Source organism: Pongo abelii, chromosome 23 (genome assembly GCF_028885655.2).
Source record: "Pongo abelii isolate AG06213 chromosome 23, NHGRI_mPonAbe1-v2.0_pri, whole genome shotgun sequence".
Lineage (NCBI taxonomy): Eukaryota > Metazoa > Chordata > Mammalia > Primates > Hominidae > Pongo > Pongo abelii.
In genome coordinates, this window is record NC_085929.1 from 47301661 (window position 1) to 47320753 (window position 19093).

At 39.0% G+C, this 19093-nt stretch overlaps 1 protein-coding gene across 1 annotated transcript in view; it reads right to left on the reverse strand.

Annotated features, from left to right (window-relative positions):
• ST13 (ST13 Hsp70 interacting protein) overlaps positions 1–19093 on the reverse strand; it is a 31485-nt gene that overhangs the window by 7719 nt on the left and 4673 nt on the right. Inside the window, 6 exon segments of the mRNA NM_001133649.1 lie at positions 2675–2785; positions 2918–3002; positions 7726–7792; positions 11979–12049; positions 15369–15444; positions 17873–17930. Of these exon segments, the coding sequence (NP_001127121.1) occupies positions 2675–2785; positions 2918–3002; positions 7726–7792; positions 11979–12049; positions 15369–15444; positions 17873–17930 (468 nt within the window).

Genomic DNA, 19093 nt, shown 5'->3' on the forward strand with positions numbered 1-19093 from the left:
AAATCTTTCTTAATTCAGAATATCGTAATTTTCTAAGAAGTATGTAGAGCAGTAACTTTCAACTCACCCAAACCAGGACTAACATAATGTGTTAGCTTTTAGCTACCTTCTATGTAAGACAAAAGAGAAAATAATACATGTGTACGGGCTTTACGAAAAACACAGAACAAGTAAACCAGAAACTAAAGGTTGGTGAGAGTAGGTGAGAATGGGGCAGAAGAGACAGCAACGAAAACTGAGAATTCTCTGGGTATACCTTTTAACTCAGGTGTAACTCTTCGAACATTTAAATGTTTTACATACTCAAAAAATAAAATCGGAAAAATGGAAATAAAGCAAATCTTAAACCTGAATACAAACAGAAATAAGAAGCTGTGTGGCTGGGCACGGTGGCTCACGTCTGTAATCCCAGCACTTTGGGAGGCCGAGGCGGGCAGATCGCGAGGTAAGGAGATCGAGACCATCCTGGCTAACACGGTGAAACCCCATCTCTACTAAAAATACAAAAAATTAACCAGGTGTGGTGGCAGGCGCCTGTAGTCCCATCTACTCGGGAGGCTGAGGCAGGAGAATGGCGTGAACCCAGGAGGTGGAGCTTGCAGTGAGCCAAGATCGCGCCACTGCACTCTGGCCTGGGTGACAGAGGAAGACGGAAGACTCCATCTCAAAAAAAAAAAAAAAAAAAGAAAAAAGAAAAAAAAGAAATAAGCTGTGCCTAGGTGCGATGGCTCATGCCTGTTATCTTAGCACTTTGGGAGGCTGAGGCTGGTGGATCACCAGAGGTCAAGACTTCAAGACCAGCCTGGCCCATGTGGCAAAACCCCATCTCTAAAATAAAAAATTTGCCAGACATGGTAGCCACACCTATAATCCCAGCTACTTGGGAGGCTAAGGCAGGAGAACCACTTGAGCCCAGGGCGGGTGCAGTGAGCCAAGATCGCACCACTTCACTCCAGCCTAGGTGAAGGAGCAAAATGCCTTAAAACAAAACAAAACAAAAAAAAAACTGTGTATTGCATTAACAACATAAGCTACACAGAAAAAAATGAATTCAGGTAACTTTTCATACAGTTATCTTGACTGTATATTTCAAGTGTTCTTATTCTTATTCTAAGAATAAGAACATCCTTGGGTCACACCTGTAATCCCAATGCTTTGGGAGGGGAAGGAGGGCAGATCACTTGAGGCCAGGAGTTTGAGAATAGCCTGGCTAAAAGGCGAAACCCCCTCTCTACCAAAAATACAAAACATTAGCTGGGCATGGTGGGGCGCGACTGTAAGTAATCCCAGCTACTCAGGAGGCTGACTGAAGCAGGATAATCACTTGAACCTGGGAGGTGAAGGTTGCAGTGAGCCAAGATCGCATCACCACACTCCAGCCTGGGTAACAGAGCGAGACTGTGTAGAAACAAAAGACAAAGCAAAACAAAAACTTCCCAAAAAACCTTCAAACTTTACTTAGAGTGTATACTGTTTTTAAGGTATTATAATTCTGAAAGAGTTTTATGTATATCACAGCATTGTAAGTAAATGTAAAACTAGTACAAAAATTTTGACCACACAAGTGTCAAAAATACAAACCAAAAGATAAAACAAAACATTTAATGTTAAATTTTAATAGAAAATATCAGTATACACTCATAATTTCAGGAATTTTTTTCCTTAAATTCATGATTTTTAAAATGTTTTTTTCTAGCTGTTCATTGAAACGACAGTACATACCAAAAGCAATGAACACACACAGTGATCAAATCTTAGTTTCCACTATAATGAACCATGATTTCCCACAGAAATAGCTTATTTTCAGTCTGAGACAAGCAAAGCACAAGATGGGACAACGCTGTCTTGTATTAGAAGGCAAAGAAATACTTGGACTAATGGGATTTCAAAAGGATCAACAGCAATGCATGGACTTTTCCTGTGCTGACACAGCATTAATAAATTTTATTTCAACTTTTAATGTTTATCTTTAACATGTGTCATAAAATCCACTAGAGCTACTCTGAGTCAGCTAATACAGTTGTCCTAAAAACATATCCATCTTTATCTCCATCCACATTTGAGCCCTTTCAACCCATGTAACATGTCAAAGTCACTGAACGCTTCATCCCCAAGATACAAATATTCCTAAGTTTTGCTGCAAGGTATAATTACTAATCTGGGTTAAATTCACCTCTTTATGCCCCCCCTCCTTTTCCTAATTTTTCAGGTGGCCTAGCAGTGACTTGAAGTAGTTTCAGGCTGGCATACTCCTTCTTCTGTAATACATTGGTGGTTCAATGCTAACTTACAGAGTCTGAAAGTAAGAGAAAATTTGTAAGGACACTGATAAAAGATCATTCTTTCTTTTCCTGGAATTAATTTTAAGTAAAAATCCTTACCTTATATTTGGCCATATGTAGTCAAAAACTGGTAAGAGTAGCTTTATTTGAATGAAAAAAATGAAAATACTTTTTATTTCTTCCTTCCTGTATTCTCACTTCTTTTTTTAAATTTTTTTTTCTTTTGCCTTTTAAGCAGCTGTCTACAAGCTATCTCACTTCTTGATACTAAGCACATACTAATTTGAAAATAAAGTCATTAGGAACTTTTGTGTTTTTGTTTAAACAAAGCATCTTAAAACATCAGATTTAAATGTAAAGAGTTCTGAAAATAATTAAATTCAATTACTTACCTGTGTGCTTTCCCCCGCCACTTGTAAGGCTGAGCTGAATCAGGATTTATTTCAATGGCTCTGTCACAGTCTCGGATGGCAGCATTTGGCTTCTGTAATTTGACGAAGACACTGAAAAATAAGGGTGTTATTAAAAAGTATTCATTTCAGTAAAAGTTTTGGGATCAACACAGAAGCAACTCTATTTAAACAAACGTGCAGAAATTATTTGCCACGGGATGCTTTCCTGTTTAGCGTTCTCACCTGGCCCTCTTGGCATACAAAATGGCCAAGCGAGGATTCAGCTTGATGGCATCTGTGAATAAGTCAATGGCTTTCTGGAGTTCACCTAAAGTGAAACAAAAGTTATCGAGAAATACTCAGAGGATAAAAATATTAATAAAAAGTTTTGATCTGTTATCCAGTTAAGTCTTTTACATTTTTCTTTTAATCAAGTAAAAATAAAAAAGACAACTAAGTTACACTAAAACTGGGTCTTGAAAGCAAATCTTACCACATCTATACTGTAACTCACGAGGTAAGACAATTTCTGGGTACGTAAGCCCCTAACTAACAACAGAATAGCACATTCTTAGTATGACCCATATTGATTTTGTTTAAGGAAAAAGTAGACGGGCACAGTGGCTCACGCCTGTAATCCCGGCACTTTGGGAGGCTGAGGCAGGCAGATCATGAGGTCAGGAGATCAAGACCATCCTGGCTAACACGGTGAAACCCCGTCTCTACTAAAAAATACAAAAAATTAGCTGGGCATGGGGGCGGGCACCTGTAGTCCCAGCTACTTGGGAGGCTGAGCAATGGCGCAAACCTGGGAGGCAGAGCTTGCAGTGAGGCGAGATCACGCCACTGCACTCCAGACTGGGTGACAGAGCGCAACTCTGTCTCAAAACAAATAAAAATAAAAATAAAAATAAAAGTAAAAAGATAAAATCAATTTAAAGGATAAGGTAAATTAATTTTATTCCATTGATTTTCTTTTAACCATTAAATTAAAAAGATAAAATTAAGCTTAGAAAGGAAAAGGAACCCATGCTAACTTCACAGGGCTGATTTTAAAAGAAAACAACAATATGCTTATTATTTGAATTCAAATAAATGGTACAAAAATTCAGGAAAACTAGAATTCATAAAAGACCATAACCTATACTTTAATTCATTTTGTCCTATTCTCATAGTTAGCTTCTTTACTAATCCCTTAAGTCATTCGACAAATAAAACACCCTATAGAATCAGAACAGTTCTTTGCACAAAGTCTAAATCTTGGGGAGGCAAGACAAATACAGAAATGTTTTTAAGAGACAGGGTCTAACTGTCACATAGGCTAGAGTATAGTGGCATGATCATAGCTCACAAGCTGAAGTGATCATCCCACCTCAGCTTCCTGAGTAGCTGGGAATACAAGCCCACAACACTAAACCTGGCTAATTAAAAAAAATTTTTTAGAGACTGGGCCTCACTGTGTCACCTAGGCTGCTCTCGAACTCCTGGGCTCCAGTGATCCCCCCAACTCAGTAGCTGGGATTCTGAGTAGCTGGGATTACCACTGTGCCAGGCTGAACACAGAAATTTTTAAATAAATGTCACAATTCACTGTGAAAGATACTTAGCCAGTTAGCAAATGAGTAAAGGACTTGAAAAGAACTCACGAAAACAACACAGAAAAATGCTCAGTCTTATTAATTACTACTACAGGTATCTATTATAGGTAATTACATTTAAATGTCTAATAAACAACTCAGACCTACCATGTTCGAAACCTAAATTTTTTTTATGACAGGGTCTTGGCCAGGCACAGTGGCTCACGCCTGTAATCTCAGCACTTTGGGAGGCCGAGGCAGGTGGATCACCTGAGGTCGGGAGTTCAAGACCAGCCTGACTAACATGGAGAAAACCCCGTCTCTACTAAAAATATAAAATTAGCCACGTATGGTGGCGCATGCCTGTAATCCCAGCTACTCTGGAAGCTGAGGCAGGAGAATCGCTTGAACCCGGGAGGCGGAGGTTGTGGTGAGCCAAGATTGCACCATTGCACTCCAGTCTGGGCAACAAGACTGGAACTCCATCTCGAAAAAAAAAAAAAGGTCTTGCTCTGTCACCCAGGTTGGAGTGCAGTGACACCATCACAGCTCACTGCACCCTCAACTTCCTGGGCTCAAAGGATCCTCCCAGCCTCAAGGGAACCTCCCATCTCAGCCTCTCAAGTAGCTCATATTACAGAAACGTACTACCACATCCAGCTAATTTTTTTTTTTTTTTTTTAAGAGATGGAGTCTCACTGTGTTGACCAGGCTATCTTGGACTCCTGGACTCAAGAGATCCTTTCACTTCGGCCCCTCAAAGTGCTGGGATTATAAGTGTGAACCACCACGCCCAGCCAAAATCGAAAAACTGAATTCCCATTTCTTACCCCATTTCCAAATCTATTCCCAATCTGTATCTTCCCAACTAAACAAATGGCTCCTCCATACATTTAGTTCAGGAGTTGGTAAACGTTTTCTGGAAAGGGCCAAATGAGAATTATTTTAATCTCTGCAGACCATACAATCTTTCATAACTACTCAATGATGCTGTTGTAGTGGGAAAGCAGCCACAGTTAAGTGCCAGACGTGGGATTCAAACCATACCACTCTGGCTCCATACTCCAGGTTTTAATTACATTCTCCAAACAAAATTGCCTTCACCAATCTTGGTGGGGCTTGGATTCACAGCCCCTGCTTTAGAATACTAATCTTTTATCCTTTGGAATACACTATAAAATTGCATAAATTCTAAAATCAGAACTAGATTAAATTTACAAAGGCACATGAACAGAGAGTTCAGGAAAAAAATGAGAAAACAAAAACATGATTAGGTGATAGCCTCATTTTCCTTTTGTTACATATTGCTGAGACAGTAAATTTTAAAATGGGCCAGGCACAGTGCCTCACACCTGTAATCCTAGCACTTTCGGAGGCTGAGCTTGGGAGGCCTGCTTGAGGCCAGGAATTCAAGACGAGCCTGGGCAACAGGATGAAACCCTATCTGTGCCACAAAAAAAAAAAAAAAAAAAAAAGAGATAATAATTAGCCAGGCATGGTGGCACGCACCTGTACTGCCAGCTACTCAGGAAGATTGCTTGAGCCTAGGAAACTTGAGGCTGCAGTGAGCCATGACCATGCCACTGCACTCCAAACTGAGTGGCAGAGTGAGACTCTCTCTCTTAAAATTTAGGTGGTAGGGAAATTAGCAAAAGTTTCATGTGAAGAAAAGGAATGGTACAGAAGAGCAATGGCTGGGAACAACTGATAAGTATCAATTAAAAGTTGAAATACGTGAAGAAAAGCTTTCCAGAGAAACAGTATAGCATAAATTAAAAAAATATTCTGGAACAGTAAAGTTTGACTGCAGAAAACAAGACTGGAGAGGTAAAATACGGGGTCTTAGTCTGGCAGGTCTATAATCCTCTGATGAAGATCTTAAATATATACGCAAAAGTTAGTCAAAGGTTACAAGCAAGAGTAGAATAAAAAACAGCTCTAAGAATAACCCAGGGAAAGTAAACAGAAAGCAATAAAGGAATAAATTTTTCAGGAAGGTAAACTATTAAGGCAACTGCAGTATAAAACAGTATAAACATGTTTTAAGGAGCTAAATTAATCAGGTGGTAGAATCACAAAATGTTTAAAATATGTACCAACTCGGAACATCAATACTGAACTCACTCTAAAAATAACTTCAGTCATCTTCTAAATCTAATAATGAAGTCCAAATGCACATGAGCACTATACAATAGCATCTAGTCAACTATGGCATTGTGACACACTATCACTGTTATAAAGAGTGAAATATTACTCAAGCAGCCACAGTACCCAAGTTTATACATGATTTGTTCTTACAAATTATAACCGATCAAACATTATATTTAATACTACCATGGGCGCAGTGGTTCGCGTCTGCAATCCCAGCACTTTGGGAGGCAGAGGCGGGCAGATCACTCGAGGTCAGGAATTTGAGACCAGCCTGGCCAACATGGTGAAACCCCCTCTCTACTAAAAATACAAAAATCAGCTAGAGATGGTAGCACACGCCTGTAATCCCAGCTACTAGGGAGGCTGAGGCAGGAGAATTGCTTGACTTGGGGTGGAGGTTGCGGAGAGCCGAGATCACACCACTGCATTCCAGCCTGGGCGACAAAGCACGACTCTGTCTCAAAAATAAAAAATAAAATAAAATACAACGGAAAAACAGAAAAAAGAAAAAAATTACCTATTGTTACCTTGGAGAGTTGAAAAAATAAATATATAAAAAAAAGAGGCTGGGCGCAGTGGCTCATGCCTGTTATCCCAGCACTTTGGGAGGCTGAGGCGGGCAGATCACGAGGTCATGAGTTCGAGAGCAGACTGGCCAGCATGGTGAAACCCCTTCTCTAACAAAAATACAAAAAATTAGCTGGGCATGGTGGTACGCGCTTGTAATCCCAGCTACTCGGGAGGCTGAGGCAGGAGGACTGCTTGAACCCGGGAGGCGGAGGTTGTAGTGAGCCGAGATCGTGCCACTGCACTCCAGCCTGGGCAACAGAGTGAGAATCCGTCTCAAAACAAACAAACAAACAAACAAAACAAAAAACAAAACCGAATACTATCACCACTTTCTCACTCTGAGGGGATTTTCTGAAGAGAATCTAACATGCTCTGACTAGGAATAAGATTGGTATGCCTATGAACATCATCTGTCAAGGGTATCAGTATGTAAAAAGTTAAGGGTCACTATTCTAATACTACTTTTTTTTTTTTTTTTTTAAAGGCTTTCACCTCTTTAAAGCCTCTTCTCAGTAGAAAAACACCACGATAGTGTCAGGAAATCAGAGGCACTGAATCAAATCAGGATCTGTCCTTGCAGAGAGAAGTGATTTCAGCCTCTTTTATCAATGAGGAAGGGGTGACTTGATAATAGGACACTATCTTCTCCAATACAGGACAGGTACATGTAACTTCTCTTCTACTTTACCACTATTTAAGTTACTGCAATAAATATTCTGACTATCATAGAAATGTAGCAAAAAGATTACTCACCATCATTTAGGGCTTCAATAGCAGCCACTTTTTTATCATTTGCCTGATCCATCATCTCCTCCGTTATCTAGGAAGAAAATAAAAATCATCTCAGAATTAGTAGAGAGAGAAGGAAGCAATTTGTACCTTCTTAGAGATGAAGTGCAGTCACAATACACATTTTCATTCATTCTTCTGTAGTCTCCAGAGAACAAAGAGACAATTATGATAACTCATTAGTGAGAAATTACATACGAGTTTTAACCTTTTATACTAAAACAAATTTCACTCCTACACTCTGCCCGAGACATAACCTTTGCTTAACCTTCCATCCCAACCAAAGCATACCAGCTCCTTCCCAGCTATCCATAAATATTAAACCCAATCTCCTCACAAAAAGATAACTAGCTCCTTTTAGGTTTGAATCCTCAGAAGAGAAAGGTCTCATTTCTTTGTTCCCACAAACAACTATTGAGCACCTATGCTATATAGATAGACCAAACACTGTACAAGATGCTGACAGTATAAAGATTAGTTAAGAACAAAAACATGTGCATCTGGGCAACAGAGGGAGATCCTACCTCTCCAAAAAAAAGAAAAAAAAAAAAAAAAAAAAAAAAACAAGCTGGGCATGGTGGCACATGCATCTGGTCCCAGCTACTCAGAGGCTGAGTTAGGAGTATCACTTGAGCTCAGAAGTCAAGGCTGTAGTGAGTTGTGATTGTGTCACTGTACTCTAGCCTGGGTGACACAGAGCAAGACCATGTCTCACCCTACCCCTGCAAAAAAAGAACAAAACTTATAGCAAACATCCTCCTAAAATGGAAAGCTCAGGAGATCTTTAACCACAGGAAAAAAAATATACAACTCATGCCTCTAATCTCAGCACTTTGGGAGGCTGAGGCAGGTGGATCCCTTGAGCCCAGGAGTTCAAGACCAACCTGGGCAACATGGTGAAACCTCGTCTCTACAAAAAATAAACAGAAAAAATAAATATTAAATATAAAAATAATTTTTTCTTTATTTAAAGACAGGGTCTACCTCTGTTGCCCAAGCTCCGGTGCAGTGGTGCAATCACGGCTCACTGCAACCTCCATCTCCTGGGCTCAGCCTCCCCTCACGTGTAGCTGGAACTACATGCTCGCAACCCGCTAAATGTTTTGCATTTTTTTTATAGAGACGGGTTTTCGTCATGCTGCCTAGGCTGGTCTAGAACTCTTGGACTCAAGTGAGTTGCGTGCCTCAGTCTCCCAAAGTGCTGGGATTAGAAGCATGAGCCGCCACTCCTGGCTGCAATTTTATTTTGAAGGTAATGCAGGACACAGGATACAAAGTCTATATTCAGAGGAAGAGAATGTATGTGGTTTAACCAGACACCTTCCAAAATAAATCTGGAACTCCAAATGCTAATACCGGCAAGCATAATGGTATAAACCTGTCCTACAGAAACAGACAGTTGAGTAGTGAGATTAAAAGAACTTCCCCTGAAAATTCAGAGCCACAGCCAGCCTTTCATCTGGAATTCTGTATTACCAAAGTAATTGGAACAAACAAAAAAACACCATGCTGAGACTTTCAAGGGGTCCTTGAGTTGGTAGCACCAATTCAGAGACTTGATGGAAGCAATCACCTTCTTACCTAGGCCTCAAAATTTTTCTACAGATGAAGTTCCAAAGAACACATTTTCAAAATATCACACACAACACACAAACACACACATCATAAAGTAAACAAGGTACCTTAATGAGCAAGAGCCATGAAAAATAAGAGTAAGACCAGCAAAGAGTTCAACAAGGAATTTAATGTGTTTAATAAAAGTAAATTCTGAAAATGAGTAAAGAGCAAAAGACTTACAAATAACCAAGTAGACTTCAAAAAGATTTGAAGTACCAAAATGAAAAACACAAGCATTCCAATTCAAACATCAATGGAACAAAGAAAGCCTAGACTGCTTTTCAGCAGACAGTGATAAAGAAATGAAACTTAATAACAAAAGTCTAACATTACCAGGGATCCAGAATTAGAGAATAAAGTAAACAAGAAGGAGGCAATATTTGAATGAAATAACAGCTGAAAATATTCTAGAGCTAAAGAAAGTTAACCCTAGAATTTGATGCTCAATGAATCCCAAGCAGGATAAATAAAAAATTATAAACCTAGACACATCATAAAAGAAGTAATACCATCAAGAAACATAACATTTAACCTTTTAAGTTTCCTTTGACGAATGGTGACAGAAAGTACTTACATTTGTTCTTAACAAAAATGCACAAGACTTAGGTCAGGTGCAGTGACTCATACCTGTAATCCTAGCACTCTGGAAAGCCAGGAGTTTGAAATTTTGTCTCTACTAAGAATTTTAAAAAATAAAAATAAAAAACTAGCTGGACATGGTGGTGCATGACTATAGTCCCAGCTGGTCGGAGGCTGAGGTGGGAGGATCACTTGAGCCCAGGGGGTCAAGGGCGCAGTGAGCTGTGATTGTACCACTACACTCCAGCCTGGATGGAAGAGTGAGACACTGTCTCAAAAAAAACAAAGCACAAGACTTATGGGGAACACATTAGTAAGTTAATAAAATATTTTAAAAACACCTAAAAATTGGGCAGATAACATTATTTATGGATAGTTTATCTCAATGGTGAGGAGATATATTTTTTCCTGAACTTGATTTAGATTTAACACAATTCTAACAAAGGGGAAAAAAACCAGTGGGAGGGGGAAGACTTGATCAACCTATTTCTAAAATTTACTTGGAAAAACAAAAAGCCAAGAACAGCCAAAAGACTAAAAAGTTTTGGGGGTCCTTGTTCTACAAAATAACAAGACTTAGTATCAGACTATGTGGCATTAGTGAACAGAAAAAAAACAGACAAGCAGAACAATAGAGTCCTGAAACAGACCCACAATATTCAGAAAGTGTATTTTAGTATTGGTGGGACCGGTAGATTAAAGGTGAAAGGTGAGTGTATAAAATGTTCAGAAGTGAAAAGCAATGCACTACAGCAATTATAACCTTAAAGTAATAAGCAGAAAATATCTGCATTAAAAGATACTATTTTTGAAACAACATGAAGAAAGATGAGTGAAGATGAGTCACAAACTAGTAGAAAATATATGCAGCACTAGCAACAAATTATTAGCATCCAGAATATTGAAATGAAATACAAAGCAGTAAGAAAAAGATCCAGCAAAAAGTGGAAAAAGTTTAAACAGGAGTTCGCAAATGCCAGTGAACGGCAGGCCAATAAACATTTAAATATGCTCAGCCTCATTAGGAATCAGGAAAATGCATTTTTTTTTTTTTTTAAATAGAGTTTTGCTCTGTCGCTCAGGCTGGAGTGCAGGGGTGTGATCTCACCTCACTGCAACCTCTGCCTCCTGGGTTCAAGTGATTCTCCTGCCTCAGCCTCCCAAGTAGCTGGGATTACAGGCGTGCACCGCCATGCCTGGCTAATTTTTGTATTATTAGTAGAGACGGGGTTTCACCATGTTGGCCAGGCTAGTCTCAAACTCCTGACCTTAGATGATCCACCCACCTCAGCCTCCCAAAATGCTGGGATTACAGGCGTGAGCCACCCCGTCTGGCCAGGAAAATGCAAATTAAAAGCCACAAAAAGATACCATTTCCCACAATACTGGCAAAGATGAAATCTGATAATATCAAGTTCTGAGGATAAAAACCGATCTTTTAAAACTGCTATTACTATATTAGAGTGTTTCTCAAATCTTTTATCAGACACTAAGGAGCCTTTTTAGACATCTTTTCCTCACTTCCATATCCCCAATTTTAATACCACAGATACACTACATATTAATATTCTATGAGTCTTTGGAGGACCACTAACCATTGTAATATGTAGAATTTTTTTCAAGCCCTCCTCCCAAGAACCAATTTTCACTCCCTTGAGGGCCCGTTATGACAAAACCATTTTGTAATACAATTTGGCATTAGATATTCCATCAAGAGCAATTCCACTAATAGGTATGTATTTTAAGTGAATTCTAGTAGATATGTATTTTAAGTGAATTCTACGTTACAGTGCAAGCAGTCACACCAGATGCAAACTTAAAAAACAGATAAAACAGAAAGTAACAGTATTTATTTTCACTAGTATTTTAAGTAGTAAAATACAATGCTTGCCTAAAATGCCTGAAGTCAGAGAAAGATTTACTATGCACTTTTCCTGGAAGAATCATGTCATAAAATCATTGCAACAGCAGGACCTTTCACATTTGTTAGAACAAGCAGGAAATCAAGTCACCGAACTTACCTCTGCATTTTCATCTCCCATTTCTTGAGGAGCATCAGTGTCTGGTTCAATCACACCTTCTTTATCAATTTCTGCCAAAGTCGAGAAAACGACAATAAGACCTGCACCGTACAATATAGTAGCCACTCCCAAGATTATTAAAAACTGACATACTATTACTACAATTAATTGAATATTTTAATTTTGATTTAAATATTGATGCATTTTAAAATATGTTCCCATTAAACATTTCATTACTTTGGTAACACTACACTTTACGTTAACTGTCACATCATGTAAGATATTTATTATCAGGTTGTAGTGGGGTTGTTGACATGTGCAGTTTCTAGTAATACACCACTGATTTAGTCATTGTATATAAATACACCATTGTCAACAAACTGATTTAGTTCAAATAATTTTTTTCTACACACTGATGTACTATGTTTTTCAAAAATACTTTATGCAGGTAACACAAGCTACAGTGATACTTTAAGGTAAATCAAAATATTTTAATATAATTACATTCATTACTTTCCTTTTTTAAAATTAAAATAATTTTGGGGGGCACAGGATCTTACTATGTTGTCCAAGAAATCCTCCCACCTCGGCCTCCCAAAGCAGTAGGATTGCAAGCATGAGCCACTGCACCTGGTCCCTAATTATTTTCATTTTAAAAAGTAGCATGGACAAGTTTTAATTTTAAAATAAAGGCTTACTACTGATGCAAAATCAAGTAATAAGGCTAGATTTAAAAATAAATTTAGTTTCCATATGTACAGTAGTGACCAAAGCTAGTATTTACAACCAAAACAGTAAAGATCGAAAAGGACTATCTTGCAAGTTTCATGTTAAATGACAACTGTAATTTGTTCCAAGAGGAAAATGAGAGTTTTATATATATATACACACACACACCATTTAAAAAGAACACATTTGCAAATAGTTAATTTGATAAGAAGTTTCCTTAGTCAAAAAAAAAAAGAATTTAAAATCACCCACCTAAAATCAGAATTAGTATCCAGCAACAACAAAACGACGCATGGTGTACAATGCGATGTTTTAACATACAGGCATATCCTTTTTTGAGACGGAGTTTCGCTTTTGTTGCCGAGGTTGCAGTGCAGTGGCGCAACTGGCTCACCGTAACCTCTGCCTCCCAGGTTCAAGCGATTGTCCTGCCTCAGTCTCCCAAGTAGCTGGGATTACAAGCATGTGCCACCACGCCCGGCTAATTTTGTATTTTTAGTAGAGATGGGGTTTCTCCATGTTGGTCAGGCTGGTCTCGAACTCCCGACCTCAGGTGCTCCACCTGCCTCAGCCTCCCAAAGCGCTGGGATTACAGGCCTGAGTCACCACGCCCGACCTTAGGCATACCTCATTTTATTGTGTTTCACTTTACTGCACCTCACATAATGAAATGATTCTCACCCATCATATTAATAACCTATCCATCTCACATATTTGTTTATTTTTGGTGAGAACACTGAAGATCCAGTCTTTTAACAAATTTCAAGTATACAGTATTATAGTCATGCTGTATACTGGATCTCTGGAATTTATTCAGATTATAGCTCAAAGTTTATGCCCTTTAACACGGTAAAAAAATTTTAATCCATTTTTAACAGGAACTAAGCTTGTCTATCAAAGTTTGATTTGTACACAAAAAAGAAAACACTTTTAGGTAGAGAGTTGGATAAAAAATTTATTGTAGTTTCAGAAACTGGTAGAAAGTAAGACTAAAGAGGCATTTTATAAAAAGTAAAAGATCTTCAATTTAGCACTCGAACAACTGCCAATAGAATATAAGACCTCTAATGATATCAAAGATAATTTGATTTAGGCCAGGCGTGGTGGCTCACACCTGTAATCCCAGAACTCTGGGAGGCCAAGGTGGGCAGATCACTTGAGGTCAGAAGTTTGAGACCAGCCTGGCCAACATGGTGAAACTCTGTCTCTCCTGAAAATACAAAAAAATTAGCCAGGCATGGTGGCATACACCTGTAGTCCCAGCTACTAGGGAGGCTGAGGCAGGAGAATCGCTTGAACCAAGGAGGGAGAGGGTGCAGTGAGCCGAAACTGTGCCACCACACTCCAGCCTGGGTGGCAGAGCAAGACTCAAGTCTTCCAAAAAAAAAAAAAACCAAAACTGATTCAACATTTGAAACATTTCAAGTACTTTTCTTCAGGTTCTGTGATATAACAGACTTCCAAATTCATGAAGAAACTTTGTCAATTTGTGGCCAAAAACCAACCAAACTCATAGCACAGATAACTGGTTCTAAATATGAACCAGTTTTCTCAACATGGTTGTAAGTACTAAAAAAATACTATTTTTTGGTACTCAATTCAGTTACGGGAAAACTTTTGGCTGCACGTGGTGGCTCACATATGTAATCCCAACACCTTGGGAGGCCAAGGTAGGTGGATCACCTGAGATCAGGAGTTCAAGACCAGCCTGACCAACACGGCAAAACCCTGTCTCTACAAAAAAAACACAAAAATTAGCCGTGCCTGGTGGCACACGCCTGTAGTCCCAGCTACTAGGGAGGCTGAGGCATGAGAATTGATTGAACCTGGGAGGCGGAGGTGGAGGCTGCAGTGAGCTGAGATCACGCCGCTGCACTCCAGCCTGGGCGACACAGTGAGACTCCGTCTCAAAAAAAGAAAAAAAGAAAAAAAAAAAAAAAAAAGAAAACTTTTTAAGTATGCTTAGAACAACTTTAATATGTAACCCAACTTTTTCTAATACAAACATTATGAAGTCTGATTTATTATCAATGAAAATGTAAAACCTGAATTGAGGGGTGCCACATGTGTAAAATACCCTTTGGAGTTTGAATGCTATTTTAAAAAGAAGAAAAATAACTTATTAACAATATATCGAGGCCAGGTGCAGTGGCTCACACCTGTAATCTCAGCACTTTGGGAGGCTGAGGTGGGTGGATCACGAGGTCAGGAGTTCGAGGCCAGCCTGGCCAACATGGTGAAAGCCCGTCTTTACTAAAATTACAAAAATTAGCCGAGTGTGGTGGCAGGTGCCTGTAATGTAATCCCAGTTACTCGGGAGGCTCAGGCAGGAGAATGGCTTAAAACCGGGAGGCGGAGGTTGCAGTGAGCCGAGATTGTGCCAGTGCACTCCAGTCTGGGTGACAAGAGCACGACTCCATCTCAAAAAAAACAAAAAAAAATTGATTACACATGTCAATATTTCAACCAATATGCCATTAATATCTGAATTTATTTCATCTGTTTCCTTTTACTTTCTAAAATGTGACTACTAGAAGATTCTAAGTTTCATATGTGCCATTATATTTCTATTACACAGTGCTGATTTAAGTCACTTTAATAAAAATCAACAAAGTATTACATCATAGGTTTTCAAATACAAACCAACTACCGTCTCCTCACCTAGATCACTTTCCTCACTGGATGGTTCGTCTGCCTTTAAGTCTTCCTCCACCTTCTTACTATCAGGTTTTTCTTCCTAGCAAAGGGAAGACAAACAGTACTATCAGTATTTAATAACATACCCAATATTTATACTGGTTTCTACAAATCTATGTATAAACTGTCAAATATGTCCAGGCATGGTGGCTCATGCCTGGAATTCCAGCACTTTGGGAGGCTGGGGTGGGTGGATCATTTGAGGTTAGGAGTTCAAGACCAGCCTGCCCAACATGGTGAAACCATCTCTACTAAAAATACAAATTAGCTGGACATGGTGGTGCCTGCCTGTAATCCCAGCCACTTGGAAGGCTGAGGCAGGACAATCACTTGAACCTGGGAGGTGGAGGTTGCAGTCAGCTGAGATCATGCCACTGGACTCCAGCCTGGGCGACAGAGCAAGACTTTGTCTCAAAAACAACTGTTCAAAATAAAGTTTGAACATTGACAATAAACAGTTTAGAGATTATAAATAGCCTCATGTCCACTCACATTATATTTTATTGCCAAATTTAGTAAAAATCTTTATAAGGGTTTTTGAGTTTTAGAACTGCAAATAAGAACCTGTGGAATTACAATAACAAACAATGAAAACCCAAAGAATTTAAAAGTGCACGACATTATAGAAAGCAACATTTTCTTCCCATCCTGTAAGTAACCAGTATGGTTTCTTGTATATACGATTCCAGGATAGTCTCTCTATATATGAAACAACTCTATCCTTTGCCTTTTGCATTTAACAATGCTGTGTATCTTGTAAATTATATACCATTATCAGCCTACCTTCATCTATTCACTCAACCATATATAGTTAACCAGTTTTTTTAGGTTGCTTCCCTGGTACTTACAAAATTAGAACCAAGGCAGGGCGCGGTGGCTCATGCCTGTAATCCCAGCACTTTGGGAGTCCGTGGTGGGTGGATCACGACGTCAGGAGATTGAGACCATCCTGGCTAACACGGTGAAACCCCGTCTCCACTAAAAACACAAAAAAATTAGCCGGGCGTGGTGGTGGGCACCTGTAGTCCCAGCTACTCAGGAGGCTGAGGCAGGAGAAGGGCGTGAACCCGGGAGGCAGAGCTTGCAATGAGCCGAGATCGCACCACTGCACTCCAGCCTGGGCAACAGAGTGAGACTCTGTCTCAAAAAAAAAAAAAAAAGAACCAAAGACCTACCTTGTCACAAAATATTTATTGAGTCCCTATAAAATGTGCAAAGTCTAGGTATTCTAGAATATATTGAAAAGACAAGTCATAATTCTAATTTAGAATGTTTTTCTTACAAAAAATTTTCAGCTGACACATAGGTTAAATATAATTTTGCCTTCATACACATTTGCCAAATGGCAAAATATCTAGGGCTCAGAAAATACCACTCTGATAAATGACCCTTTTAAAAAAAAAGGTAACTACTTTTTGGGCTTTTGCTTACCTTTTCTCATTCTCCTTCTTAATAGACATAACTTCCACTTTAAGATCCAAATAGATAATAATGTTTAAGTTTATAAATAATAAAACAGCTATTTTCTCATCAATTTAAGACAGCTAATCAGAAAATTTGCTTAAAAAAAAAAAAAGCCTTTTAGATATGAAGGCAGAAGAGAGAAATAAAAATTTATGAAGAAAGCATTCTTGGCCAGGTGTCGTGGCTCATGCCTTAGTCCCAGCATTTTGGGAGGCTGAGGGATCACTTGAGGTCAGGAGTTCAAGACCCGCATGGCCAACATGGCGAAATCCCATTTCTACCAAAAATAGAAAAATTAGCCAGGCATGGTGGGATGCACCTGTAATCCCAGATACTCGGGAGAATGAAACAGGAGAATCGCTTGAACCCAGTAGGCTGACGTTGCAGTGAGCCGAGACTGTACCACTGCACTCGGACCTGGGTGACACAGTGAGACTTTGTCTCAGGAAAGAAAAAACAAACAAAAGAAAACATTCTTAAACATGTATTTTCCCCTTCATCTGTCTCTCAACTTCAGCTACTGGTAACCTTCTCCTAATCTTACACGTCCTTTAAGCAAATATGCTAACCCAACACCATGATTCACACTCAGAAATATCACTCAGGTAGTAGAGCAAAAAAATTAAATTACTGACCTGGGATACTTCTTCATTTACTCTGCAAATAATAAAGTACTTACAATGCATATGACACACTGTAAGGCAATGATGAAGCCTACAGATGCATACCATCACGGAGCTTACCACTTACAGGCCATACATGTAACTCTTATTGTCATGTATTCTAAAACAGTGAACATCCAACCCTAAATTCTCAGTTCTAAATCAGAATCCAGAGAATTCGGGTCTACAAAGTTATAAAGACAAAGAGGTCTTAAAAGATCTTATTTCCAACTGATCTTGGGGAAATCAGGAGTGATAACTGGAGAGCAGCAGTTTAAAAACAACCCCTAAGAAATCTTACGGTACTTTATCACGAAACATACAAATGAAATTAAAACTTACCTTGGTATTTTCTTCTGATTTAGCTTTCTGAGTAGCAGGTGGTACTTTACCTCCCATGCTTGAAGAAGATGAGAAAAAAGATATTTGTTTAGAAAATTAAAATTCACTGTCACGCAACATATTTATACTTAAAAAATAATGTTAGACATTTAGATGACTACCTTTTCAAAATTTAAAAGTAAACTCTCAATTAATCAGAATGCTGTGGTATTATTATGGTTAAATTTTTTCCAGCTTAAAATTTTATTTATTTTAAGGCTACTGGCTAATGAACCCCTTTCTTTGCCTCAATGAGTCTAATAAACAATGTATAGCTTCTCTGTGCCTCTTCCCAGAGGAAAAGAAGCAGATATGTCAACATGCAATGACAAAATCATTTGCACAAGCTGTTAACTTAGAATTCAACTCAGTAGGTATATCTGAATCCAAAATTTGAAACTTGAAATAAGAGTTCAATTAAATTCAAATATGCAGTTTATAAAATAACTATGCCGTCATGATATAATTCAAAATGTTTGTTTCCTGTGACTGAGACCTATGAGGATTTTTCTTGCTTATATTTGCATGCCCGTCACATTATAGATTTTCTCCTTATACACCCCTCCCAACCTCATCCATTCATACTTCCTCCTGGCCCTACAAACCCTTCTTTCCCCAACAGTTCAGGGCAACACTTCATTATAAGCAAATAACTAGAAGAAAAAAGACACAAAGAATTAGCGTTACATGCTCCATTTGGTGCAGACCCTATAGTATATGGGCTGCCTGCAACAATCCAGTGACTAAAATGGTTGATAGATTTAAGAGCACTCCACAACAGTTGGAAGCCACGTAGACATTATTAAAATTTGCCTTAAAAACAAACAACAAAAGCCATTAACTATGTAAAACAAGGGGATATATTAACTTTGAAAACAGAAAGGGTTGATTTTTTTTTTTTGAGACAGAGTCTCGCTCTGTCACCCAGGCTGTAGTGCAGTGGTGCGATCTTGGCTCACCGCAACCTCCACCTCCTGGGTTCAAGCGATTCTCCTGCCTCAGCCTCTCAAGTAGCTGGGACTACAGGTGCATGCCACCACGCCCGGCTAATTTTTTGTTTTAGTAGAGATGGGGTTTCACCGTGTTAGCCAGAATGGTCTTGATCTCCTGACCTCGTAATCCACCAGCCTTGGCCTCCCAAAGTGCTGGATTACAGGCGTGAGCCACTGCGCCCGGCCTGAT